Here is a 27,500-nt window from a genome sequence, read left to right as displayed (position 1 = left end):
TCTCTCTCTCTCTCTCTCTCTCTCTTTCTCTCTGTCTCTCTCGTTTGTACGCATCGCGCATATTAGCGGTACGGCACGGCCACGGACGAGATGTACGCACGCACGCACACAAGAACGTTCGTATTCGTTGTTGCGCAGTTTTCGAGGTCACCTCAAGTTCATCATCGATAATAGCACAGGCGAAAACAAGCAGCTAGACCTGGGCGTCCCCCGATAAGTACGTACTACAGATAAAAAATTCCGTCGGATTCGGTTCAGAACGAACTTTCGTTGCTCGGCCTTGACAGCCACCACCGCCGCCGCCGCCGCCGCCGCCGCCGCCCTCCCCCCTCCCCTCTACCTCCGCCGCCTCCATCGTCACCGGCCCGTTCGCGCGAAAGCAAATTGCTAATGCGCTCGCACTCTTTCTCTCTGCATGTAACAGCGACGAAAAACTTCGCGTCGAGTGAATGGAACTTGAAAGAAAGAGAAAGATAGATAGATAGAGAGATAGACAGACAGACAGACAGACAGACAGACAGACAGGCAGGCAGACAGACAGACGGACAGACAGACAGACAGAGAGATAAAGATAGAGGGAGAAAGGGAGGGAAGGAGGGAGGGAACGAGCGTAAAGATGAAGAGGAAGAAGGATGAGGAGGAGGAGGTGGTAGTGACGGGAGGAGAATATCGGGTAAACAAAACCTGTGCAAGCAAATCGTGTCACGTCGGCAGAAAGCAACGAATTCGTGGTTCGTTTCTTTTAGACACCTATAGATGGCGTTGCGAATTCAATGACCGGTAAACAGCTGATCTTGAAATGATTACGCAATTCGCGTTTCTTCGGGAACGCGTCAGAATCGAGATATATCGGAGCTTCTAGAAAGGGAAGGTACATGATTTAATCGAATTTGACATATATATGTATGTATGTATGTATATATATATATATATGTGCGTGTGTATGTGAGAGGTTGATTAGAGGATACGCTGGCCATTCCAATGGAAAAAAATGTTTAGATCGAAATCATCGATCTTAGTTATTCGATCATTGTCAAAAAGATACTCTTTCGTATGCAAATATAATTGGAGGATAAGACGATGTCAAAACACGTGATTTCTCACGTGATTATAACATGGATCACGAATGTGTGTGTATGTGTATATATATATATATATATATGAACATACTAATCGTACGTTCGAATACGCGACGGACTAAACGAAGAAGAAGAAGAAGAACGGATCGGATGTTTCCTCGTAGAAATACCTCGCGTTTTATGCTTGCCTTTCGCTATTTTTCAAGAAGGAGTAGTGCAAATAAGCCGATCTGGTTCGTTGGCTCGTAACGCGATGCGACCACCTCCGCAAGAATTTTGGTGGCGTCATTGTCAAGAGGGAAGGAAAGAGAAAGAAGAGAAAGAGAAAGAGAAAGAGAAAGAGAAAGAAGAGAAAGAGAGAAATAAAGAGAGAGAAAGAGAGGCGGCATGTGTCCGGCGTACCGTCGACGTCCCACGGAATAAATATTTGCTCGGTGCGTTGCACGAGCGGAGACTGCAACGCCGTCTCTCTGATACAGAGAAAGAAGAAGAGGATAAAGTACTAGCTCGGCATTCGCTATTTTTACGCGGCTCGCTTTTACAACAGGTTACGGGCGCGTGCAGGCGTTTTCGCGTAAAGGAGCGGGGAGAAAAATGAGAGAGAGAGAGAGAGAGAGAGAGAGAGAGAGAGAGAGAGAAAAGTGAGTGAAGAATAAAAGCGTAAAAAAAGGTCGGTCGACTATACGAGACTCTCACTAACGCGATTCTACCAGAAGCTACCCTCTCTCTCTCTCTCTTTTCTTTTCTATCAGCTTTTTTAAACAAATTCTCGATGCTCGCCGAAAAACGAGCTAAGAATATCGTGTCCCGGGGCGAGAAAAAAAGGTAAAAGAAGAAAAAAAAAAGGAAGCTAGAAAGAAAATGCTAGAGAAAAAAAAAGACTTTCCTAATATTCCAGTGAAAACTTCGATCCGAAGGTACCGAAGACCTTTCCTCTTAGACTTTTTTCCAAGACAAAGAAGGATAGTACGAACGAACCGGTCCTAACTCGATTTCGATATCTCTATCTCGCGAGAACTCTCGAGGTTAGAAAAAGTAACGATGATGATGATGTTGATGATGATGAATATATACACGGACCTTGTTCTCGTTCGAAATACTCCTCGAAGATAACGCGATAGAAGTGATCGCTACGAAAGAAAGTTTTTCGCGAATTTAAATACTTTCGCGAGCGAATCTATGGAAAGATATCTCTCTCTCTCTCTCTCTCTCTCTCTTTCCATGGTCGTCGTTGAGCCGAACAAAGAAGCCTCGGTCTTTCCAACGAAGCTGTCGCTTCTCTTTCTCTCTCTTTTTCTTCCTTTTCCTATTTATCTATTCATTCATCTATCTAACGAGCAAGATTTTCTCTCGTGACAATACATTCCATGTATTTCTTTGTTTATTTCTCTCTTTATTTTTTTATTATTTTTCTTTCAAGTTTTTTCTTGTTTCTTTCTTTTTTTTTTTTTTTATTAACATAAGGACGTTATGCATTAAGAACGATTAAAGAATTCCGATTTATCGATGAACATGCATAGAACCCAACATGCTTAACGTAGAGTCACGAGGACCGATGCAGAATTTATTTCTGCAGAGATAAGGACGAAAAAGGACGATTATTATATCGGTATACGTGGAAAAAAAAAAAGGAAAAAAGAGAAAGAGAAAGAAAAAGAATCGGGGCATCGCATCGATTCCCTTCAATTCTGACGACGTAATATCTTCTCTAATCAAACCTTCTCCCTCTTCCTTTCCCTTCCGTCCTTCATTTTTCTTTTCTCTATGCTTGATCTTCCATCTATTCTTATATTAATATCAATCGCATTTCGATAAATCTTCAACGTGCATATAGAAAATTATAAGAAATAGAGGACGATATTAGGAGACGTTTAAATGCAATGATTCGCGTGAATTAATAAGAAACAACGCGGTCGTAGGGGGTGAGGAAGGGGAGAAAAGGGGAAGGAAAGGGAGAGAGCAAAGAGAGAGAGAAACAGAGAAAGATGTTCACCTACGTCATCGGCCGAATGCGATAGCAATTCGCTATATTCGCGAAGATCCCACGCAAGAAATATCGAGAGAGAGAGAGAGAGAGAGAGAGAGAGAGAGAGACCATCGACCCTGCTATCGCGTTAAACTTTTGAAACGTTGCCAAAACTTAGGACTCCATGCAACTTTGATTCTCGTTACTGGATCCTTAACGATAGACTCTAACGAATATAACGAATAAGCAATGAAGTTTGAAACAAAAGGAAAACAATATGAAAATCGATATTAGATAATTTTTCATCTAGTTTTATATGGATAAATCGTAAAACGACGAGGAGGACGACGAGAACTACTACTACTAGTCTCTCTATAAAAAGTCTCTCCCAAAGTTTTCATACTACATATTCCGAAACGTCCCAGGCGTGAGTGTAACCGTAACCGAAAATTCACTGGTATACTCGGGACGAATAAAAGGCACGATATATAGAGTTCTTTTCTAAAACGCGCCGGCCGACGGCAGCATAAATCTATTTTAGTGCTCGCCTTTCGAGCGTGTATCTTGCACCGTCCAAGTCTATATATTCGCGTTCGCGTTAAAAAGTGCAACTCGACGACTCGGTGTTTCTTGGTAGGAGGCTGCTTTTCGTAGAACAAGGAGAGAAGAAAATAAAAAAGAGAGAGAGAGAGAGAGATAGAGATAGAATAAAAGAGAGAAGACGAAAGAGGAAGACGAATAGAGAAACGGAGATAAAGTACGAATGAATGAAAGAGAGAGAGAGAGAGAGAGAGAGAGAGAGAGAGAGAGAAAGTAAAGGAAGGAAAAAGAAAACTAAACACGTAGAAAATGGGCTCGCGAAGAAAATATTGGTTTCGCGAGAAAAGCTTGCCTCGTAGATGTCGTCGGACATTCGCTCGCTTACTCGCTTGCTTGCTTGCTTGCTTGCTTGCTTGCTTGCTTGCTTGTGGGACGAGCGTCGTATAATTTAATGTGTCTAATGATTCGCAGTGCGCGGTAGGAACGTGAGTGGCGCACCAAGGTCGTCGTATTTTTAGTTGGCCACGTTCGTCGGAGATAGAGGGACCTTGAATTTCGCGGATAACATCTGTGGTTTTATCAACGGTCCCCTCACCACCCCCTTCCCCCACTACCACACCTCGCCTTTTCTCTCTCTCTCTCTCTCTCTCTCCTCTCTTTCTCTCTCCTCTCTTTCTCTCTCTCTCTCTCTCTCCTCTCTTTCTCTCTCTCTCTCTCTCTCTGTCTGTCTGTCTGTCTGTCTCTCTTCTGTTCTGCCTTGCCCCTCCAACCCTGCCATCTCTATTCCCCCTTTCTCCTCTATCTGCCCTCGCACCCACCACGATAACTTTTTCAGTACTAACCTAGTATAAGCCAGCCGTTCAAATATTAATCGACGAAACAGGGCCGCACCTGAATTTGCTCAACGTCGAGACGCGCGTTAGCTAGCAGACGCGCGGCTAGCAGACTTTGAAAGAAGCATTTCTTTTTTTTTTTTGCTTTTTCATTTTATTTTATTTTATTTTATTTTATTTTATCTTTTTTCTTCTTCCTTCGTCTTTAGCGATTTTTGTATCTTTCCTTTTCTGTTTTTCTTTTTATGTATGTGTACGTATATACGTACGTACGTACGTACGTACGTATGTATGTATGTATGTATGTATGTATGTATGTATGTATGTATATAGATAGTATATATTTCCCTTCCCTCTATAATTAAGCAGTTCTTTCGGTAAAAATCGCAATAATCGCGAATCGTGTTCCACCCCTTTGGATTTTCCCTTTTCCCGGAAACACACTCGCGAAAATGTTTTCTCGCGGAGAAGGGGGGAAAAGTCGAGAAGAGGAAAAACAGAGACGCGCGACGATCGTAAGAGATCTTCGAGTTGTCACGATCTTGTCTCTTCCTTCTCTCTTCTACTTTCTCTCTTTCACTCGTTCGATTTGTTTAACGAAAGAGATCAACGCGACGACGAAAGGTATATCCCCTTTCGAATAATATCGTTCGTTGACTCTTAGATCAGAGTGTTCCGAGAAAAGTCGGAAAAAGTTGAACGTGGGGGCAAGTATGTATGCCCTCGAGAGAAAATAAAAAAGAAAAGGAAAAAAAAAAAAACGTAAAATAACAAAACAAAAAAAGATAGGTAAAAAAAGAAAAAGGAACGCTAAATAAGAAAAAGAAATTCGTTCGCATATTTCGCATTCGTGGCGAATTGATAATAAAGAAATCATCGATCTCTCGCAAGGTAATAATATGCTGCAACATCGTAATGTTATATATGTATATATATATGTACTGTTCGTTCTTCACGGGTCAAATAACGGCAAATCATAAAAAGTGATAACTTGGCCATCCTATCACATCCTCTTTCGTACGTATTTGCAAAACAAATAAGCTGTAAATTTTTTATAACGAAGCAGCTTAACGGCTAAAGTCCGTAGAATTACGAGATGCCGATAAAAGATTTAGAGTGGTCCGCGCGCGTAGCGTGAAAGAATGAAAGAAAAAAAAAAAAAAGAAAAAGAGAGAGAGAAAGAGAAAAAAAAAAGAAGTAGAAGATGATGAAGAAGAAGAAGGAGGAGAAGAAGAAGAAGAAGAAAAAGAGAAACAAACGAAAATGTTCGCGTCGTTTCGATAAATTCAAGCGCGTCGGTCGGAATCGATGAAAGGACGAAGAGATAGAATGATATATACGAAACACGAATGATTGTGTCTGGTACGAAATAGTAAAGCGCGTATTTAAGTATTGCCGTTTTAAAATAAATCGTTGCCGTCGTAGTCGCGCCGGTTTTAATCGAAATTGAAAGTGTCAATAATGTCATCAATTCGATAATATCATAGAGGAAAGTAATTACGTAATCTGGACTGTTCGCCGCCGCATCGTTATCTATTCATTTTCCTTTATTCATACGTTTCCTTATCTTTAGCTAGGCTAACAAAGTAACGATCGCAATAGACTTATCGTTGTACAGTAATGCCAAACTGATATTTCTGTCATTGCTTCTTGTGCCAATTATTGTAATAATAATAATAATAATGATACTGCATAATCGGCGATTCAATGGCGAGAGAAGAATATCTATCTATCTATCCCCGTCGTTCCTCTATCGCGATAAGAATTAATGATGATTTATCGTTACCGGCCATAGTTAATTTGATAGGTTAAGCAAGAAATATTTGTCCGACTGTTAATTCGAAGGAAAGAAAGAGAGAAAAAAAAACAAAAAGAAAAGAAAAAAAACTTGGGAGAGAAGAAAACAAAAAGAGACATTATAGAGATACGATACGCGATCGATATTCTTGATAATAGTCAAAGATTTGACGATCGTACAAATGCTCGTTAACGTCAAACAAACACGCTGCCGTTTTTTTCGAACGGACGCCGCGACCGCGAAATGATCGAAAACCAACAATTAAATTCCACGCCTTGATATCACCGAAATATACAGATATCCTCGTACCATATGATATATCATGAAATGTAAATGCAAGCGAATCGTGATGACATCGTATTGTATGATGATAACGATGATTTTTTAACGCATGCCAATTAGAAGAAATTTAATCTTCCAAGCAGACAGTAGTGCTCTTTCACCGCAACCAATAAATACGTTCATTCTTTTTTTAATTCGTGATTTGTTAGTTTGATATAACTGCACAAGTCTTAGTTACTTTTTTAGATCGACTCGTTACACCGCAAGCGGTTCGTGGCTGCGACGTATCGACCGTCGATGAAAGATCATAGAGTGTGTAGCGTAGAGCGCCCTTAAGAAGATCAAAAGAATATCGTTGAAAAATATATACGCATATTTGTTATATCGGATATAAAAAAAAAAAAGAAAAAGAAAAAAACGAAAAGAATAATCTTAATTGTCTCGGATATTCCATTGATTTCTATTCGGACGGAGCCAAAAAAGAATTTTCTTACCTTGCGAAGTTCCTGCTAAATCCGGCGTTTGCAACCCGTGGCCCAACCCTGGAAATTTCACTATTGTCATGCATAGCGACGGGAGTTCTCGTTAACAGAAATCGATTTGAAGGCCTGTACGCAATAATGAGAACGTCGCCATGTAATAAAAACATGATAACCGGTAAAGTAATAATAAATGATGATAATGACATAACGAGTTATTGTGTGTGCCGGAACGTAAGAAATAAAAATGCATTCGCAACTGAAAAAAAAGGGGGGAAAAAAAAAAGAAAGAAAAAAATAAATAACTGGGACGATCAAGTTTCCATTTCGTGCGCGTTAAGACAATGAAAAGCCGCACGAAGAATGCGAATCTCTCGAAATATCGAATACATTATAGCATTGGCATTGAACGTTCGTGAGAGATCAAAGGAACAAAAGGAAGAAAGAGAAACACAGAGATGGACAGAGATAGCCAGAGAGAGACAGAGAGAGAGAGAAAGGGAAAGAGTAAATGCATACTTTGGTACGCGAAGGACGAGCTCTAAACGCGCGCGCGCAAGGATCATGAACAACGTAACAAGGATTTACGAATGATTTCGTAACAATTATGTTTATATATATATGGGGATGTTTGCGTGGTGCGTACAGGCCTGCTTCGAAAATAAAACTCTGACGTACCTGACAATGGCGTGTGATCCGTGAGGGCCGCCATACTGAAGTTAAAACTTCCTGGCGTCGATGTGAACAATTTGCTTTCCGGTATAAAATTTTGCGTCGGTGCGTGTTCAGGTTCAGGCTCGTGTTCGTTACTACTCGCCGACGCCGGTGGCCTATCCGATGCCGCTGCTCCCGAATCCGAAGAGTCCTCGTTGTTACCGGCATTCCCACCATTACCACCGGTCAATTCCAAAGGCTCGCACTTTATATTATCTTCTATGGGACTGTTCTCTTCGTGGACACCGTTACCTTCCACTTTACTCGAAAGATGATTGTTTTTCACCATCGAGAAGTCGGTCGGCGTAGCGTCGTTATTGTTGAGAGGTGGCGAGGATACCCTCGATCTTTTCGCCGAATCCTCGTGAAGATCCGGCGTACGCCTCTCGTTCCTACGTATCTGTGCTCTACGCAATAACTGTTGCACCGTCGTAGGTGTTGGAGTTGTCGGTGCAGGCGGGGAACCACTACGAGGAAAACTTTCTTCTGATTTTTCGTGAAAAGGAAGATGATTAACACCAGCAGCCAGTGCGCGAACATGTGAGAGCTAAATCGTGGCAAAAAACGTTTCGTTAGAGTCACCACTCGATTCGTCTATCTATATCGCGTATATAAAAGATTTTCCGGCGTCATCCGAGTCAACGAATATATGCGTACGGGACATAGAAAAAATTCATTGGCGCCTGATTTTCCTTTTTTTGTTTTTTTCTCTTTAAGACTCTCGCAACGATTTCTGTTTCTTTTCTTTTCTTTGTCTTTTTTTTTTGTTTTTTGTTTTTCATCAACGAAAATTTAACGATACGATCGATCTACTTTTATTCGACCATGCAAGGATTACTAGCAAGATACATTGTATACTTTGTAACAATGGAAATGTTTGTTCTGAATTAATTCCTACTCACCTCGTCCCTATCCGTCTGGTCAGCTTGTTGTGTAAGACCCGATACCCTAAGTACTTCTGCAGTTTTAAGGAAACTGCTAAGAGAACGTTGATGTACGTTCACTTCCCCATGGTAGATGAACTCCACCAAGGCGTGTAAGTCACTGAACGCTACATCTTGAAGTACTATCACCGGATGCTTGCATGGTGTGCTCTGAAATAATAGAATTATAACTTTATAGTTGTAATTTTACTTTGTAAAATAGAAAATAAAAACGTAAAAAAAAATTCATTGCTATCTACCTTGAGAAGTTCCCTAAAGTATGGACTGCAAGCAGAAAGTACAACCCGGTGTGCTTTGAGGCTCTTGCCATCACAAGCCAATGTAACGTCCACAAAGTCCTCGTCATCTCTCAAGTTTTCAAAAGCTGACGTTATGCTGCTTTGGTAATTATTCCATCGCAGACAAAAGTGTTGCGTATCTACCATCGTTATATCTATTCACCTGCAAACAAATATCAAATCTTATTTATTACCTCCGTACGTAAAGCGAACGTTATTGTTTTCTTAAAACAATTTATAAAAATTCCGAGATTGCTATTTAAATGCAATACTTTCATCTTGATATATTATTTGTTTGATAAAGAAATATATATCTTTATACGCGAATAAATGAGTTATTAAAACAAATGTCCAATTCATTTTATTAACTGGATAAAGAATTACGTAACCGATAATATGGAAATAAAGTAATTATATATTGAACTATCTTCTTGCAATTTAAAATATGGAAAATATTATTAGTTCAAAAAATATGCAAACAATTCCACTCGAATAAAAATAATTAAATTTCGTGTTTGCAGTAATGAAAAAGATGACCCATTTAACAAATAGCAAACGTTAATATTGCCAATATCGTACTTTATTTAAAGGAAAAGTTGCAAAGCAATAATATTCCATATTTTTATTTTGCCAGAGCAAAAAAAATTAGGTCGTCAAGCTGGAGCCAAGCCAGAACATACGATTAAATAATACTCTCTGCTACTTATAAAAGCGCAAGCATTAAATGTATGCTGATAGTGTTATCTTAGCGAAATGATAAAAAAATCTTAAAACAAATTTGCAGAGTCGACTCCCTGCATAAGTGTAGCAATACATTCTAGTAAAAAAGATTTCCAACGTTTGAAAGCACGTCATTGATCATAATTATATTGTTACTTAAAGTAATAATTATAACGTTTGACACGGCTCTTTCTCTTTCTCTCTCTTACTCTCCTTCTCTTCCTCTCTCTCTCTCTCTCTCTCTCTCTCTCTCTCTCTCTCTCTCTCTCTCTCTCTCTCTCTCTCTCTCTCTCTCTCTCTCTCTCTCTCTCTCTCTCTCTCTCTCTATCCGTTTGATATACTCGGGGATAACGGACACCGAGAAAAAAAAAAAAAACATAACAAACTATCTTCGCACTCTGTCTCCGATTCGAAATCGTTTAACGCCGTAATTCAATCAACCTCCTTATCGTCGCTAAACTTTCTAACTCACACTATAATATACATATACACCAACAACAACTCGTATATCACTGCACGAATGTAAGGCACTAATTCGAAAGAGAAAAAATACGTTTCGGCCGGAACACATTCTCACAGTTTTTTACCAGCGCTATCGTAGTCTGCTAAATTTATGTCTGACGAATTCGAGATAAGTTTCGGAGTCTCGTGAGAATCGCTAAACATTGTTTGATAACACGAGAACAGTGGGCACTGTGCAATCCTTTACGAGGGAATTTACGGAGGTCTCTCGAGCACGTTATTGCGTTAAAGATCGGTAGCGGTTGAGCGAGGGGGGAGAGAGAAAGAAAGAGAGAGAGAGAAAGAGAGAAAAAGAAAAAAAAAGAAACGAGAAAAGGATGGTCAAGGAAAGAGTAAAGAAGAAAGAAAAGAAGAAACAAAAATGGAAGGAAGGGAGACACGATATCTAGCACGACGGATATAAACATTTAAGAAGCCGGTAACGAAGAAGCACAAGAAAGTCGGACAAGTCAGACGAAAACTATAGACAATAATGAAGACGACGACGACGATGACGATAATGACGACGATGACGATGATGATGGCAACGATGACGACACGAACGATTGACACGAACGATGAAAGTTCAACGCGGGAAATACCGGTCAGAAAGAAGAAGGCCTCTTTCTGTTACTTTCTTTCTTTTTTTCTTTCTTCCTTTCTTTCTTTCTTTCTTTCTTTCTTTCTTTCTTTGTGGCTTATTTACGCGAAACGTAGATCACTCGCCACCACTTCGTGAATGAAAAGAAGAGTATTACAGTTTCTGCTTGAAGGCGAAGAGAAAAAGAATCGAAGGTCTTTTTTGTCGATCGGAGATAGAGAGATAGAGATAGAGAGATAGAGAGATAGTGATAGAGAAAGAGAAAGAGAGAGATAATCAACGAGCGATTACCTTTCCTTCTTTTTTTTTCTTTTTTTCTATTTTTCGTCCAATATACGCGCGCTTAGTACGACCGCGAACGACGGTGGCCACGGCGACGGTCCCGTCGTTAAAAAGCGTCAGAACGCACTCGCGTTGTTGAAACACATTCACCGCACTTCCCGAAAAGAAAAGAAAAGAAAGAAAAAAAAAAGAAAAGAAGAACAAGAGAAAAGATAAAATTAATAATTACAAAAAATAATGAAGAAAGAAAAAAAAGAAACCACAATTTACAAGTGGGGAAAAGTAACAATGATATTAATAACGGTGGTAACAGTAATGTGGCAACAGTGGTGATAGTAGTGATAGTAGTAGTAGCAGTACTAGTAGTAACAGTAACAGTAGCAGTAGTAGTAATAATAGTAATAGCAGTAGTATTAATGCGATGATAGTAGTGGTGGTGGTAGTGATGGTGATGGTGATGGTGGTGGTGGTGATGGTGATGGTGATGGTGATGGTGATGGTGATGGTGATGGTGATGGTGGTGATGGTGATGATGATGGTGGACGTTATCGCGAAAGCGCACCTATCGCTCGTCATGCCGCGTAAGCTAATGACCGAAACAATGGACTGTCGTAAAGCGTTCCGCGTTTTATCTCCGCAACGCCACCTCGCAAAAAAAGTGCGCAAAGATCGGCGTAGTCCTCCGTGAGTGAGATCAGCCGTGAAGATTTGGAGCGCGCGTTATCATCGCGTACGCGTACGCGCGCGCGCGCCCACTTTCTCTTTCTCTTTCTTTTTCTTTCTCTCTCTCTCTCTTCTATTTCACACATACACATATAGATACACACTCGCGCGCGAGTTTTCTACGAGTTTCAACGATCTCGAAAATCTATCTCTCGTGCTTTCGTCGCGACTAAAAGATGCTAACAAAAAGAAAAAAATGACGATCGCACGCATATCGGATGACGGAAAAGAAGAAAGAGAAAGAAAGGATAGAGAGAGAGAGAGAGAGATACATATATACGATCAGTTCCAATCACGTTCCGAAGTCTCTTGCCTTTTTTCAAACTTCACCATGACGAAGGTCAATCGAAATCGAGGTAGATACTGACAATATTATATGTATGTACAGCATGTGCCGCCAGAACATTTCCCGCTTCTTGCGCGTGCAACCTCGTGATTCGTCGGAACGCAACGGATTTCCGAAGAAACATACACATAGGTAGGTACGTACATACGTACACACCATATATATATGTACATATATGTATGTATGTCGCGCCGCCACCACCGAGAACGGCCGAACAACTAAACGAGGACGCTTCGTTGTGACGGGAGAGGGAGGGGAAGGAGGACAGGGGAAAACCGCGCGAGAACTTCGAAAAAGGCGCGTATATGTGTATCGTTGAAATCACTATTTTCTTCGGTGCACCATCGTTCTTTTTTTCTCTCTTTCTCTCTCTTTCTCTCACTCACTCACTCTCTTTTTCTCACTTGTACTCTCTCTCTCTCTCTCTTACCCTATATTTCTATCTATCCATTCGTCCCATCCCATTCGAATCTGTGACGTTCTCGCCCCTCGACGATGCGGACGACGCGGTGTGCGCGCCCGAACTAACCCCCAAAACGGCGCGTCGCGAGCATCGCGCTACTATTGAAGGTCTCTTCGGGTTCTCGCACGAAAACGTACGAAAAGCTCGCCGGCCACGAACGCCGCAAGGAGGTGGGAAAGGAGACAAGGAAGAGGACAAAGGTGTAAGGACACCGCGGTCTTCCCTGCTGCGAAAGAAATGAATCAAGAGAGATGGAGAGATGGAGAGAGAGAGAACGAAAGATGCCTACTTAGTTTCGTTCGGAACAAGTGATCGATGTGTGAAAAGTTTGATATACAGTTGAAAATCGTAGGAGATCGCGATCTTTACCTCGTCGCGACACCGGCCGAAGACAACGCTCACGTGCTCGCCCTTCTTGGCCCTCTTCAACCTTGGGACACCATGCTCCATGTACGATCCTCCCTTTTCTTCCTCTTCTTTATATTATTGTTATTATTATTGATATTATTATTACGATTACGATTACGATTACGATTACGATTATTATTATTAATTATTATTATTATTGTTCTTATTATTAGCAATTAACCTTAGTTTTTGTTTTACGAAAATACTTGAACGATATAACGGGTGTATCCTTAATAATCGTATATCGTTGTGTCGTTCACACCGTGTACGCGCGAGCCGCAGGCACTAGGATTTATATTCGCGATAATCGCGTAATCAAAGGCGAGGAAGGCAAAGACGAAGAAAAAGCCGGCGAGGACACGGAAGTGACGGCGACGTTGACGGCAACGGCAACGGCAACGGCAACGGAGACGACGACGGTGACGACGACGGTGAGGATGACGGTGACGGTGACGGTGACGGTGACGGTGGTGGTGGAAGAGGTAACAGTAGCATCGCCACTCTCGCGAAACGATATCCGTACGTAAGATCGCGCGGCGCGTGTCAGCTCGTCGTCGTCGCTCGGCGTGTTCGCTCTCTCTCTCTCGCCGAAAAAGTGGAGAGTGCGCGGCGTCGCGAGAGACGACAGGAGCGGCGCCGGCGATTCTCTCACTCTCTCTCTCTCGCTTGCTCTCTCCCTCTTTCTGTCGTTCTCACTCGTTCTCACTCACGCTCCTTTCCCTCTCGCACGCGCTCGCCGAGAGCGCGCGCGGCGAACGAGAGAAAAGGGTGCGGAGAGGTTAGGTCTCGTGGTTGCGCGCCACGGAGAGAGTGAGAGAAAGAGAGAGAGGGAGAGAGAGAGAGAGAGAGAGAAAGAGAAGGAGGGAGAAAGATAGAGTGAGAGAGAGAGAGACCGAGCGTAGAGGGGGGAGGGAGGTGCCCCTTCAACGATACAACGCCCGAGCGCGCGCGATCCGGAGACCTAGCAGCTATCTTTTCCTCCCTCTTCACGCCCTCGCTCCTTCCACGTTTCGTTCTCGCCACCCACTTCCCTCTCTTTTTCTCTTCTTTTTCTTCTTCTTCTTCTTCTTTCTCTTTCTCTTTCTCGTTCTCTTTCCCCTGCCTTTTTTCTCTTTCGTTTTTCTCTCGCGAGCCGCTAAACGCCGTCAGGGCCGCGAGACGCGTGGCGCCGGCGACGCGGGAATTTCGAATCCGGACGGGACGAGGGAGAGACGATGGACACGTGCTCGATCGAGCATCGATGATCGAGAAACGAAGAGGGAAAGGACGACGATGTTAATAAGGTAACCGTTTCCTTGAACGTATTATAAACGATAGAACGTCGACGATAGTCGTCGATCGTCACGCATCCTGTGATATTCTCTTCGAGAGTAAATTAGAAAAGAGAAGAAAAAACGAACGGACGAACGAATTCGGCGATTACGATGGAAAGATGAGAAAAGGAGAGAACGTGACTTCTATGGAACAGAGAGAGAGAGAGAGAGTGAGTATGAGTACGAGGATGAATATGAGCGAAAAAGAGAGAGAGAAAAACGAACAAAGTTAACTCCAAGTCGCAGCTCGAGTCTGCTTAGGACTAGCTCGCGCGGGGCGGAAGTCGTCCAGCGTTATTCTTTATCGTAGCATGAGACATCTGTCGTAATAAGTGCGGACTAAAAAATAGTGCGTACGCAGAGAGCGAGAGAGCGAGAGAGCGCCGCGCCAGGCCGTCGAAGAAGAAAGAAAGAAAGAAAGAAAGAAAGAAAGAAAGAGAAAAGAAAGAAAAAAGAAGGAGGATGAGGAGGGAGTGTAGGGATAGAGAAAGAGAGACCGCGCCAGAAAAAGAGAGAGAGAGTGAGCCATTGGCTGGATTGGTGGGGAGGTCGGTGCTTGCGGACGCGTCGCCCGCTCCTCTAGTCCCCCTCCCCACCCCTCCTCCTCCCCCCACTCCACCCTCAGGCCGATTTGGCCCGCCGCGAGGTACCGCCGCGAAATGAAAATGCGTAAAGCACCGAGAACAAAAATGTCACTTTCGATCGGAAACGAACGGGGTCCTCGCTCGGCCATACATCATTTTTTTCTTTCCTCTAAACGAAAAGCAAAAAAAAAAAAAAAGAGTAAAGAAAAAAAAAGGAAAGCAAGTAAATACGTAAGTAAGTAAGAAAGACAAAAGGAAAGACGATATTCGTGCCGATATTCTTCTGTCAAATGTTTCGCGACATCAGGGCGGGAACGATTTAAATTTTCCGCTCCTTTCGTGTTCCTCTCGATTAGCCATGCCGTATAGTAAAAAATTCAACAAAGCAACCGTCTTACGAATGACTCTTGCCGATCTGTTCCTTCTAATCTTTCTCTTTCTCTTTCTCTTTCTCTCTCTCTCTCTATATATATATGTATATAATATATATATATCTTTCTCTCTCTCTCTCTCTCTCTCTCGATCCCGAACCACTATCCCCTCCGCGGCATTGCCGTCGGCGACCCGACTCGATTCGCCCCTCAAAAAATCATTACGCCCTTCCGCGGGCTGCGCATGAACGCGGTTTTAATTCGCTACTAGAAAAGTAAAATGTAAACGTTCGCGGGCGAGGGGAGGGTGGGCAGAGGGGCGAAGGGGTGACGCTCGGAGCGCTCGTAAGAAGGGAGAGAAAAGAGAAGGAGGGATAGGCGGAGAATAGAGAGAGAGAGAGAGAGAGAGAGAGAGAGAAAGAGATGAAACGAGCAAACGAGGGCGCTTGCGGAAGAGAGAAAGAGAGGAAAAGGGAGATGACGTCTCGCAGATGTAGCCGAGGACGACGAGGGAGAACCAGGACGAGGAATGCTGTGAGAGCGCGACGGAAAAGAGGTCCTTTTTCCACCGACATGACGCCACCACCACTGCCACCACCGTTGCCGTAGGAAAGTATGAGAGAAAGAGAAAGAAAGAGAGAGGAGGTGGACGAGAAGAGACGATGGTGGGAGGTGGACGAGAGGAGGATACGCTGCTCCCCTACTTCTCTAGGGGTTCCATTGTAATATTTATTGATTGGATTGCTAGGAGTCGAGGCTGAGGGACGTTGCCTACTTGGTCTAGAAGCGTTTCTACACTTTTTCAACCACCGTCGATCCGCCTCGCTAGAGACAGATAGAATGAGAGATCGAGAAGGAGAGAGAGAAAGATAGAGAGAGAGAGAGAGAGAGAGAGAGAGAGAGAGAGAGAGAGAGTGGGTGGGAGAAAGCCTTCTCCTTCTTCGAGAACCGGGTGAAAGTTACACACGGTGTTTCGCATTCCCGGAAACTCGCGATATTTTTACGGTACATGCACCGTCCGCCAAATTTTATTTTTACCCGAACGAATCGATCATACACCGTGATACTTTGTTTTTCGTCTGAATCGTTTCCTCGTGAGGCATGGCGCGATCCACGCTAGTCTTGTAGATCGTTTCGTTCGTCCGGTGTAATAATCGCGAGCGATTCTCTTTCCAGGAAGACAGAATGATAAAATAAAGTAGGAGTAGTTCTATACGTTTAAATGAAAGAAGGGTTTAGTCGTGCGATATTCTCAGAGTATTGTACGTATACATCATGCTCGTCGGAACGTCGACTTTGGCCTTATCTCGTTACAACGAACGATACGATGTTCCGTATATATCCCTGGCATCGGTCGCCCCTGCCATCGACGAACAATGCAATTAGGATGTTTTCTATGCCGCTCGACGATCGCTGAGTCAGTCGACCTTGGGCGTACATAAAGCAGGATGCTGCATAACGTAACGCGAGCGTTTCGTTCGGATAAAAGAGTCGACCGATAAAAATCAAACGTATGATGAACCACGCGTATTTCTTTTTTTTTATTCTTTTTTATTTTATTTTCTCTTTTTACTTTTTTTCTCTTTTCTCCTATGTGTCGAATAATATCGAGTATATATCACGGGACCGACTGCTTCTGCATTCTAAACGCGTCCAACAGGTACATACGCGTATCGATTCGCTATCAAAAGTGTCTCGGTTACTGAAAACGAAAGATCAATAAGCGAAATTAATCTCCGTCAAAGTATCCGTGTATCCATTTGTATTTTTCGTAAGCACGGATAGAAACGTTCGCGTTCGCGTATACGTCGATCGTACAGAGAGAGTCTCGAACAGAGAAATTTTCAACTATGCATATGTATCCGCGCATGTATATACGTATGTATGTATATAAAATCAAAGTAATTCGAAAGGACGCAACGGGTACTATAGTACGTACATAGAAGTCGATCCACCGAATCACGGATTTCGAGAGTCGGCCGTGTGTAAAACTGAGTAGTGAGTATCGCTTATTATTAGTACCCAAGGTACCAGGCACCACAAAAGGGAGGGATTTCATGCAGCCCCTTTTCGTTAGCTCGGCTCTCATTAAACGGCGCACCTGCTAGTTGGCGAGCTCGCGATCGTCGCGCGATTTCGGCTCGGGTAGACAGAAATTTTGGCGATAAAGAATATCATCCTCTTTGGAAGCCGGCCGCGTACGCATTCTAAATGCGCTCTATACACGCGAGCCTACCGTCAGTTAGAACGAACGAGAGAGAACGAGAGAGAGAGAAAGAGAGAAAAAGAAAGAGAAAGAGAGAGGGTGAGGAAGAAAGTAGAACGCGAGCGGAGCCTAGCTCTGCCACGGCTCCAGCATATTTTTTCTCTTACGTCCTGACCCCCTCTACTCGAACGGTACACCCTTGCCAGCACATCTCCCCTAGCCCCCTCCTTCCCATTGCATTCTAAAACATTTGGTGGCCGTTGACCTCGGCCGGGCTATTCCGTACGGCTATTGGCTCGCTAACTGTCGTCTCCTACTCGCTCTCTTCGCCGCTGCCAACGCGAACGCAATGTAAAAGAAGGCTTTGCCACCGAAGAAGAACGAGGAGGAGTCGATATCGTGATATTTTAACCACTCTGACTGTGATTCAGCCGTGTTCTTGGACTCCTTCGACGAAATTTTCCCGAACTACGGATGCGATTCGATCTTGTTAAATTTAGAACGAAGTTCTTACTTCTTCTTTTTTCTTTTTTCTTCTTTATTCCTCCTTTTTTCTTTCCTTTATATTTTCATCTTCTTTTGCTTTGTTTTTCTTTTCCTTCTTCTATTTTTTCTTCCCCTTTTTTTTACTTCTTTCTTCGTCCCTTCTTTTCTTTTCTTTTCGCGTTTCTCTTTCTCTCTCTTTCCTTTTTCCCATAGAGTAACCACACGGTTAGTCAACGCTTATCGATCTTTTATGAAAGAGGGCGAGAGAGAGAGAGAGAGAGAGAGAGAGAGAGAGAGAGAGAGAGAGAAGAGAAAAAGAGAAGGGTGTCATTCGTTGTTCAGCCTATCGATCGATTGCATTTCGTTTACACTTCGTCCAACAACGAGCGATGATTGACGGGAAGCGGCGCTGACACTTAGTCGACCATTCGATACGGACATGAAAATTGAGGAACGTTCGATATTCGGATTCGAAATCGAACGAGACTGCGGTCGAGGTTGCCTGCAATTTTCTGCCCCAAGCGATCGGAGAGTCGAACGAGCCGTTAGGGCTGTGCGTGGAACCTTTCACCGTCCGCCTAGTACTAGATATGCACTACTTGCCTCGATCTGCCAGAACACGAGCCTAGTATGCGTCTATTCTAACGTTTCCTTGCACTACTTGTCGGAGAGGCTGCCTCGAAGTTACGCGGTTCTTGACTACTCGTTGTCTTTCCTATTAACGATTACTACTTGCGATTCGATCGAATAGATTGGATCGTTACAAATGAAATTAAATATTAATCTATCATTTCTTATATCAATTCGATATACACGATGAGTTTGGAAAATTTATGAATTACTAAGAAAATACTGGATTTACGATAAAACATTCAACTAGTTCGATCGATCTCGAAGAAAACAATGAACCAACGATCATCGATATTCTCGAGGCGTCCATTACGATATTAAAAGTCGTGTATTCGACCTCCAACCGTATAGGGACGAACGAACGACGGTAAAATTTCGTTGCTTACCTCTTTGATTCCCTAGATACATCCGATAGTCAATAATAGCGCATCAGTCAATTTCACTTCGGTATGAGAAAGCTGATCTTCGATATATATATATATATATATATATCTCGTATCATTCTATTGGTCCAAAGAAAAAACTAATCGTGCGCCGCAAATTTTTTACAAGCAAGGAACGAATGACTAGGCAATTGTTTCTTTTTTCTTTTTTTTTAATAACAAAGCAATATTTAAGTTAATCGAAAAGTACTCGTTGAGATTCGATTTCTAAGTTCTATAGTTTTGGACCATGTTGCGTCATTTAAAAAGCTGTCGTCGTTGTTGGCCGAGGAATGTAAGCTGTTAAATGTTCTTTTTTTTCTTCTTTTCTTTTCTTTTCTTTTTTTAATTCAAGCATCACGATCGTACTACGCTTGATCGTTTCTTCGTTGTTTAGAAAGCAGATAATATTCGTTGCTGATAATACTCAGATTTCAGACTCAACACTGGCGCGTTTCAATTAAAACGATATATTTATTATAGAAACTAAATGCAAATCTTTCTTGAGGGTTAATACTTTTCAAGACTTTACTTTCTTCAAATAATCGTCGCAGAAGTTTTTAATGAACAATCATACTCGTGCAAATATATAAATATATGATGGGATAAAATCGGTGAAAAGAGAATCATCTCTTATCGGTATGAAATCGACTGGTGTGTTACTATTGACTGTTCGTGTACTTTTTGCTTTCTCTGTATTTTATTTTTTTTCTCTTTTTTTTTGCGTTTTCCTTTTTTTTTGGTTTTTATTTTTGTTTTTGGTTTTTGTTTCATTTTCTGACGCGTCGCAGGACGATACGTAACGCGTACAGGCAGTGCGCGCGGGAAAAAAAGAACAGAGCTAAAGAATTAACGAACTAAGCGAATTTTACGTTCGAGCTCGTTTTGCGATATCTCTCTCTCTCTCTCTCTCTCTCTCTCCTTTCTCTCTCTTTCTCTCTCTTTCCATCTCTCTTTCTCTCTCTCTCTCTCTCTCTCTCTTTCACTCTCATTTCTTGTGCTGACCTACTTCTTGCCGATGTTCCTGCGATTAATCGAGGCAGAATGATACACAAGTATTTCCGTCGACGCTTAAAAATACTGAAAATGGGTCAGCAGCTATATTTTTAATTGCAACGCAGACGACAACGTAGACGAATCTTCGTAGCGAAGGAAAGATATGTGCGAAACTGAACAAAGTTCTTCTCTCTCTTCCTTTCCATATCCTTTTTCTCTTTCTTTCTTTCTTTATCTCTCTCTCTCTCTCTATCTATCTATCTATCTATCTATCTATCTATCTATCTATCTATCTATCTATCTATCTATCTATCTATCTATCTATCTATCTATCTATCTATTTATCCATCTATCTATCTATCTATCCATCCATCTTTTCTTTTTAATAAAAAAAGAAAAAGAAAGAAAACAATTGTGAAATGCTTGCTCGTTCGAAATGAGGAATCGTGAATACTTTAAGATTCTTGAAGAATTTTGTCAGTCCGGTTTCACGTCAATTTCTTTCCCAACCTTCTCAACCTTCCGAACCTTCTCGCTTCGTACGATCTTTGCTATATAACGTACGACCTTCACACTTCCGTACGCATTATCATTTACATGGCATTATACGAAATTGATAAGAAACTCATTTGAATTCATCTTTCCTTGCTTTCGTAATATAGATGTATATTTCGTAAAGATGTCATTGATTACGAAGAACGAAAAAGAAAGAGAAAGAGAAAGAGGAGAAATATGTAAAATTTATTATATCCAATCGGTGTTGCAACAAATCGGAAGATACGAGTAAACATCGAATTAAAAAATAACGGTATGAGTGCAATGGGTCAGTGTAAATTTCCAATCGAGAAAAATGCAGCCGTGTATCGGGACCGCGATATTTTCATGAGAAAAAGTGTCGAACGATGTCCCGTCATTTGTATACAGTGGTAGCATTTTTGGATAAAGAGAAAATGCGTGCAACGCGATCGCATGTATAAATTTCATGAAGGAAAAATATAATAAAACGGATGAAGGAAAATTTCCAAATGAAATCTCCTTAACCGTTGATTTTTCAATCTAATCGAGGATACATAAAATGTTTAATATCGCTCTATTATCAACTTATATAAACGACTTTTATCTTCGAAATCGGAGTATTTCAAAATAATCTCGTATCATTCAATGTTAATCGTGATCGAATATGCAAAAGAAAAAGATTACGAAGTGACATAAAAGCGTTTCTATCTTACGAAAGGTCATAAGTTTAAACGATCGTAATAAAATGAATTCGATACTTACGTCGATATTTTAGAAAAACTTTGGCACGCGAGTTATTTTTCGATATACGCTACGTGTCTGCTGGTAGTCCGGCAACGTATACGACGCACGGACGGGGAGCCGCACAGGCGTTTATGTATTCGTCTATATACGTATGTATCTAGCAGAAGTCATATATGCGCGTTGCACGCCGAGTATTTTTTTATCCGCGAAGCGCGGCCATAGACGGTCGCGAGCTCGTATGTGGTAGTTACACGAAGAGAGAAACAAAGAACGTGTCTACTCGCAAATCCGACTTCGCACTATTACGCGCGTATACGTGTATACGTGTAGTTATACGAGTTAAGTGTATACCATCGTCGCGATAACTCGACGAAGACGATCACGAGATTATCGTTCTCCTTGCGATTAGTCTAGGCCGATCCTTTTGGACGTTCGCGACGTCAAAGATTGCGAACGAAGTTCATTCGAAAAAAAAAGGAAAAAAAAAAAGAAATAGAGAAAAAAGAAAAGAGAGAGAGAGAGAAAAAAAAGAGAGAAAAAAAACAAAACCACGAATACACGATCTATAATTAAGCGGAATTAAATCGACCGGGCAGCCTTTACCGGAATTTGCGATATTAAGCTTTCAAGGTCGATCGTTTAATTTATTAGTCAAGATCGTTTTTCGTCGTACGCTCGAATAAGGAATAAACCGTTAAACGTCGTACAAGCCGTCGGCGATAAAGGTCGATCGATTATTCTCGCAATGTTACAAATGAATAACGTTACGTGAAAAAAAAGCTTAAGAACGGAAATGTGAGACACCCTTTTCCCCTTCCTCATCTCCGTGATCCCCCCACCCTCCCCTCCCCTTTTCTACCTTTCTATTTCTCACGATGTCATACATGAGAGAGAGAGAGAGAGAGAGAGAGAGACGAGTGTTCCTCATTCGCTTTGGAAATAAAATGGATTTTTCGCCGAGTTAGATTCTAAGTAATACCACGTTTCAATGGGACGCTAACGGAGAACGAATATTTGCTTAGCGTCAATGACTAATTACGATAAGATATACGTCTCACACCGAATCGGACGTTTATTTCACGCTTAGTAATTTCGAAATATTTTAACGCTTCCCTTTCTCTTTCTTCGATTTATTCGCAGTATTGCCAACCAATCTTTTTATGCTCTTCTTCTCTTTTCTCTTCTTCTTTTTCTTTCTCTTCTTCTTCTTCTTCTTCTTCTTCTTCCTCCTCTTCTTCTTCTCCTTCTTCTTGTTCTTCCTCTTTTCTTTTTTTTTGCCTTTCAAACCGGTACGTAGCTGAATGAACTGAAACTTCATTATGCAACGCGACCGAACGAACGAACGAAACTCCATTTATACGATGCGAAAGAAAAAAGATACTGATCATCAGAAGTCGATCTTTCTCGAATTATCACCATTCGACATTTCGCTGAGACTAAACGTGTGTGCTCGCCAAGTGACATCGACACTAAATCCTCGGATGTAGTTATTCTAGCGGGCGAGTCGTCTAAATAACGTATTCACCGGCCGGCGTCTAATTTCAGAGATAACAGAGCCGACGCGTAATCTAGTTACTAGGCGTCTAATCTAATCGGCCAATTCGGATTATGTGCATACATACGTATACGTGTATACACATTGAAACGTCTTACACTATTTCACTCTCTTTCTATCTCTCTCTTTCTCTCTCTCTCTCTCTCTTTCTATCTATCTCACACGCGTACTAAGATCTTCATAAGAATCTTGCTGCGTCGAGCACGACGATGCCATCGCAACGTACGTAAGTACGTATGTCTCTCGAGATAGAAAGAGAGAGAGAGAGAGAGAGAGGGAGAGAGAGAGAGAGAGAGAGATAGATTAGATTATTTAGAAAAAATCTGCAGACCGAAAACGATTACTTTGCTCATCTCATTTAAATGTCGTTCGATCCCGTCTTTCGTCGTAGTCGTTGAATCGCTTACGTAATCGTTACGAAAACTATCGATAGGAAGCTAAAGCGATAATGATTCTCACATATATTCGAATAATTAATATTTCTTGATATATGTGACGTTCGTAGATACACTGAATTGATAAATACTAATTGAATTTTTTCACTGAATATATCCATATATAGTATGTCTCTGAATATATAATATGTATATGTACATATATATATATATATATGTATATATATACACACATATATACATATATATACATATACATGTATATATATATATACAGAGAGAAAGAGAGAGAGAGAGAGAAAGAAATTGTAATAATGAAATGATATTATGTATTCTTGTATAACAGTACCGTTCAAGAAAAAGAAAGGAACGTAAAGGAGTATGAAATGAAAAGAAAGAAGGAAGGAAGGAAGGAAGGAAGGAAGGAAGGAAGGAAGGAAGGAAGGAAGGAAGGAAGCAAGGAAAGAAGGAAGGTCGGAAGCTCCTTCTCTCGGCTCGCATCGTGGTCCACCGCGGAAGAACTGCTGGAACTCGGATCGAATAAGAAGAGAAAGGTAAAAATAACGGGTGCGAGAATCACTGCCCTTCATCCTTCAAGGAGAACGAACCGTTATCAGATATATCCCTTGACTCTCAATGTTGCGGCTGCTGCGAAAGATCCATGCTGCCGTACAGTTTGTTTGTTGATCTCTTGCACTTCTCCGAAAAAAATTCCTTTTTTTTTCTTTCTTTCTTTCTTTCTTTCTTTTCTTTTGTCTTTCCCCAAAAAATCTTTCATCGTAGATCCGATCGTGCATCCGAAAATAATATTCTTTTCTACAGTTATATAGTCTTATTTCGTTTTTCTTTCTTCCTTTTTCTTCTTTCTTTTTGTTTTTCATTTTTCCGCCTTTCTTCTTTTCTCTTTGTTTCTCTTTTATTTTCGGAGCACTTCGTTACACGCCGTTATACTCGCGTTTTATATATAAGGCAAAGTTAAAAGCCCAGAAAACACGTATGCTAATGCGCGCCGGAACCCACTCGACGAAGAAGCTATTAAGGTCGAATTGCGCAAGAAGAAGAAGAAGAAGAAGAAGAAGGAAGAAGGACATTTCGTTATTGCACCGTCTATACGAAAGAAGTCTCGAAAGAAGAAGAAGAAAAAAAGATATATTTATGTATAAAAAAAAAAAAACGAGTAAAAAAGAAAAGAAAAAAAAAGAGACAGAGAAAAGGAAGAAATCGTGCTGATCAGCTAAAAAATATCGTTAGATCGGCGAAACATCGTTTTTGCAAGATCGTCGTGGCACGGTGACGTATCATTATGCTGATTCATCGAACCTTCTTTCCGGTCGAAAACCGTTCTAAAAGAGTTTTGTTCCTTCGAATGACATTACTTCGATCATTGGCATACACACACACACACGCACGCGCACAGAGACACACATGCTATTATCCTTCCTAGTACTAGAAGGACGGTTAGTTGCTCTTCGACAATTTTACGTTGCATGAGTTTAGAGACAAGACGAGCGTGTATGCAAGGGAAGAAAAAGAAGAAAAAAAAGAAAGAGAGAAAAGTAGGAGAGAGAAAGAGAGAGAGGTAGTAAAAGAAGTAAGGAAAGAGAGAAAGAGAGGCTGCACGCAGAAGCACCTGGGCGTCTCTATGCGTCATTGTAAACGATAAAAAAAGCCGTAAGGCTAGCATAATACGAGGAGAGAACATCGACGATCAACAGCAGAAGCAGTAGCGGACCGACTAGAGAGTCTGGTTCTTCTTCCCTCCTTCTTCTCGTAGTAAAGATCTCTCGCGCACGTTTCTCCCGTGTATATGCAACGTGGAGTCTCCCTTCGCATCGGACCATTTACGATCTACGTAAAAGCGTGTTTGCATTTTCGCGGCTTACTTACGATCGATGCGAGTCCCTTACACAATCTTACCTAACGTAACCTTTGATAATCTTCGATATACCTACATAGTACTATCTAGATACATCACGTTATTTTCACGGTTGCCTATATTTAATAAATCCAAGAACGCCGTGGATTAAACTTTCGGTAAATATAAATATCGATTAGTTTCGATTCTCGAAGCTTTGTAAACGCCTCCTCGATGCTCGAGAACGAATAGTGTTATAGACGAAAAATACGATTCTCGCGTCCTTGGAGAAACAAATGTCCTCGCGACGTCTTTTAAGATCTCTTCTCAGCGAATGTTTCCTAAAACGTTACGCGCGTGGGAGTTTGGAGGATTAGGAGTTGCAATAAAAACGAAAGATACAAAGAGAAGATAAAAGAGAGAGAGAGAGAGAGAGAGACAGAGAGAGAAAGAGATTGCCTTACGATACATTCACGGAATATTCGCAAACGATAGATCCGATTTGCAATGGTTGGCTGAGTGCTTGCTCGCTCGCTCGCTCGCTTGCTTGGTCGGGCGGGTGCTCGTGCGCGCGCGAGCACCCGCTCGAGCACAATTCCATACGATCGGACAAACGCAAGGCAGACGATGAAGGAAACGATGAGGAGAGAAGTTCTTTGTGCCGATGACTTCGACGCGTAAATGTCAATTCTCAAGGCTCCCAGCGTAAGTTCCGCTCCGAAGACTTCTGCTCACGTTCAAGGATTCGCTTTGCATACGGGAACTTTGAATACGGCGCGTCTCTCGCGGCATATGAGTTTGTCTCTCTCTCTCTCTCTCTCTCTCTTTCTTTTACTCTCTCTTTCCGTCTTTTTCTCGTTCGAGAAACGTCGAATGCGCTCGAACACATGCGCATAGACTATCGTAACGGACTTTTTCGAGAACGTACAGTAGATACAAGACGCGCCGTCATCGAAAGGAACCTTTTACTCTTTTTTAACTCTCCTTCTTCCCTCTCTTTTTCTCCTTCTTTTTCTAACTTCGTTTTGCTCACGGAGAGTATCTCAATACCGCGAGATCTATTTATACCTAGTCGGACGGTGTTTTCAACTTGCAGCGGCAGCGTGTATCAAACGTGCGTCGCCCGTAAAAATAGGGGACCTGCACGAGAGCTTGCACGAGAGCCCTCGTTAAACGGATCGGCCTGTTTGCAGAGACGAAGCGACATTGCGCTCCTCTCTTTTTTTATTCTTCCTCTCCCTTTCCCTCTCCCCCCTCTCTCGCTCTCTGTCTGTTTCTCTCTCTCTTTTTTTCTCTCTACGTTTAAACGATATCGTCCAACGATAGAAACGCGGAACGAAATCTAGGAAAGAACGGTAATACATTTCTTTCCGTTCTTTCGTTTTCTACGTTCCATTCCTTTTAACGTATCGAAATGCCAAAACGTTTTACGACTTCTCGGAGCAAGTTTTCATAATATTTTTTTCTTCTCTTTCTCCCTTCTCCTTCTCGCGAGCACTATAATCAGCAAATAAGTCATAATACCCCTTCCTATATATTCATGAGAACGACGATCCTCGTCGATAAATATGTATATAAAAATACGTACGACGATCGTTTGCTTTCTATCAATACAATTAGTAGCCTTGCCTTGACGTTTCGAGATCCTTTGATATTTTTTTTCTTTTATTTAGAAACGGGGGCAAGGACGGTGATTTTCGAATCCTCGCGGGCTCGAAACCGCTCTCGCCGCAAAGTCATTCTCACTCTCTCTCTCTCTCTCTTTCTCTCTCTCTCTTATTTTTCTCGTCCTATCGGCCGTCTCGATTTTACGTCACGCGAGTGGAAAGGAAGAAAAGGAAGAGAAGGAATTCGCCTGTGTCCCAGAATTAGACGATGGTGGGGATAGGAAGCGAGCGACGTGAGGTCGCTGAGGAAAGAAAGAGAGAAAGAAAGAAAGAGAGAGGAAGAGAGAGAGAGAGAGAGAGATAAAGATAAAGAGAAAGAGCAAAAGAGAAAAGAGTACACGGTGTTGCGAGTAAGCGACAAAAGGATCGCGCCTTTCGCAGACGGATTACGTCATTTCCCAATCTGTCTAACGTCTGGCATTGCTTTCGTCTAGCGCTCGTCTAGCCGCGAAGGTCTCGACACTACTAACGCGGGACTAAGGTCTCGACACTACCAACTTACGCGGCTTAGAAGAGACGAAGAAAGTCGATGCTCGGGTGAGATAGAAAAAGAAGGAGAGAAAGATATAGCGATAGATAGTACGATGAGTTTACGAAAGAGAGACAACGAACGAATAGGCGCGTAAGGGAAACTAACGGACGCCGCGCGTGTACTCTAACATAAGCGTTGCACGTGAACTAGCTGCACCTTGAGAAGAGCGTGCGAGAGAGAGAGAGAGAGAGAGAGAGAGAGAGAGAAAGAGAGAGGGAGAGAGGGTGTACGCGCATGCACACGTATCGGAGCACATGCACGTCATTCGTAA

The 27,500-nt window shown here is 41.9% G+C and overlaps 1 protein-coding gene and 1 long non-coding RNA gene across 7 annotated transcripts in view; one reads left to right on the top strand and one right to left on the bottom strand.

Moving 5' to 3' along the window:
- LOC127065038 (broad-complex core protein isoforms 1/2/3/4/5-like) overlaps positions 1–27,500 on the bottom strand; it is a 34,409-nt gene that overhangs the window by 6,279 nt on the left and 630 nt on the right. Inside the window, exons 1-5 of one of the 6 annotated variants that reach the window (XM_050996859.1) lie at positions 12,919–13,024; positions 8,875–9,076; positions 8,594–8,785; positions 7,656–8,238; positions 6,993–7,052 (exon numbers count right to left, since the gene is read on the bottom strand). In XM_050996859.1, coding sequence (XP_050852816.1) covers positions 6,993–7,052; positions 7,656–8,238; positions 8,594–8,785; positions 8,875–9,060 — 1,021 coding nt within the window. In that variant the 5' untranslated portion in view covers positions 9,061–9,076; positions 12,919–13,024. Of the gene's footprint in view, positions 1–6,992; positions 7,053–7,655; positions 8,239–8,593; positions 8,786–8,874; positions 9,077–9,492; positions 9,963–10,105; positions 10,355–12,516; positions 12,654–12,918; positions 13,025–27,500 lie in introns of those variants that run through there. The other 5 variants (XM_050996861.1, XM_050996862.1, XM_050996863.1 and 2 more) reach the window with 5 other exon arrangements.
- LOC127065048 (uncharacterized) overlaps positions 12,884–27,500 on the top strand; it is a 23,028-nt gene continuing 8,411 nt past the window's right edge. The window contains exons 1-2 of the long non-coding RNA XR_007781936.1: positions 12,884–12,999; positions 23,522–23,729. This is a non-coding gene — a long non-coding RNA (uncharacterized LOC127065048). The remainder of the gene's footprint in view (positions 13,000–23,521; positions 23,730–27,500) is intronic.

Source organism: Vespula vulgaris, chromosome 7 (assembly GCF_905475345.1).
Source record: "Vespula vulgaris chromosome 7, iyVesVulg1.1, whole genome shotgun sequence".
In the NCBI taxonomy this organism is placed as follows: Eukaryota; Metazoa; Arthropoda; class Insecta; order Hymenoptera; family Vespidae; genus Vespula; species Vespula vulgaris.
This window is presented reverse-complemented; position numbering and strand designations above follow the sequence as displayed.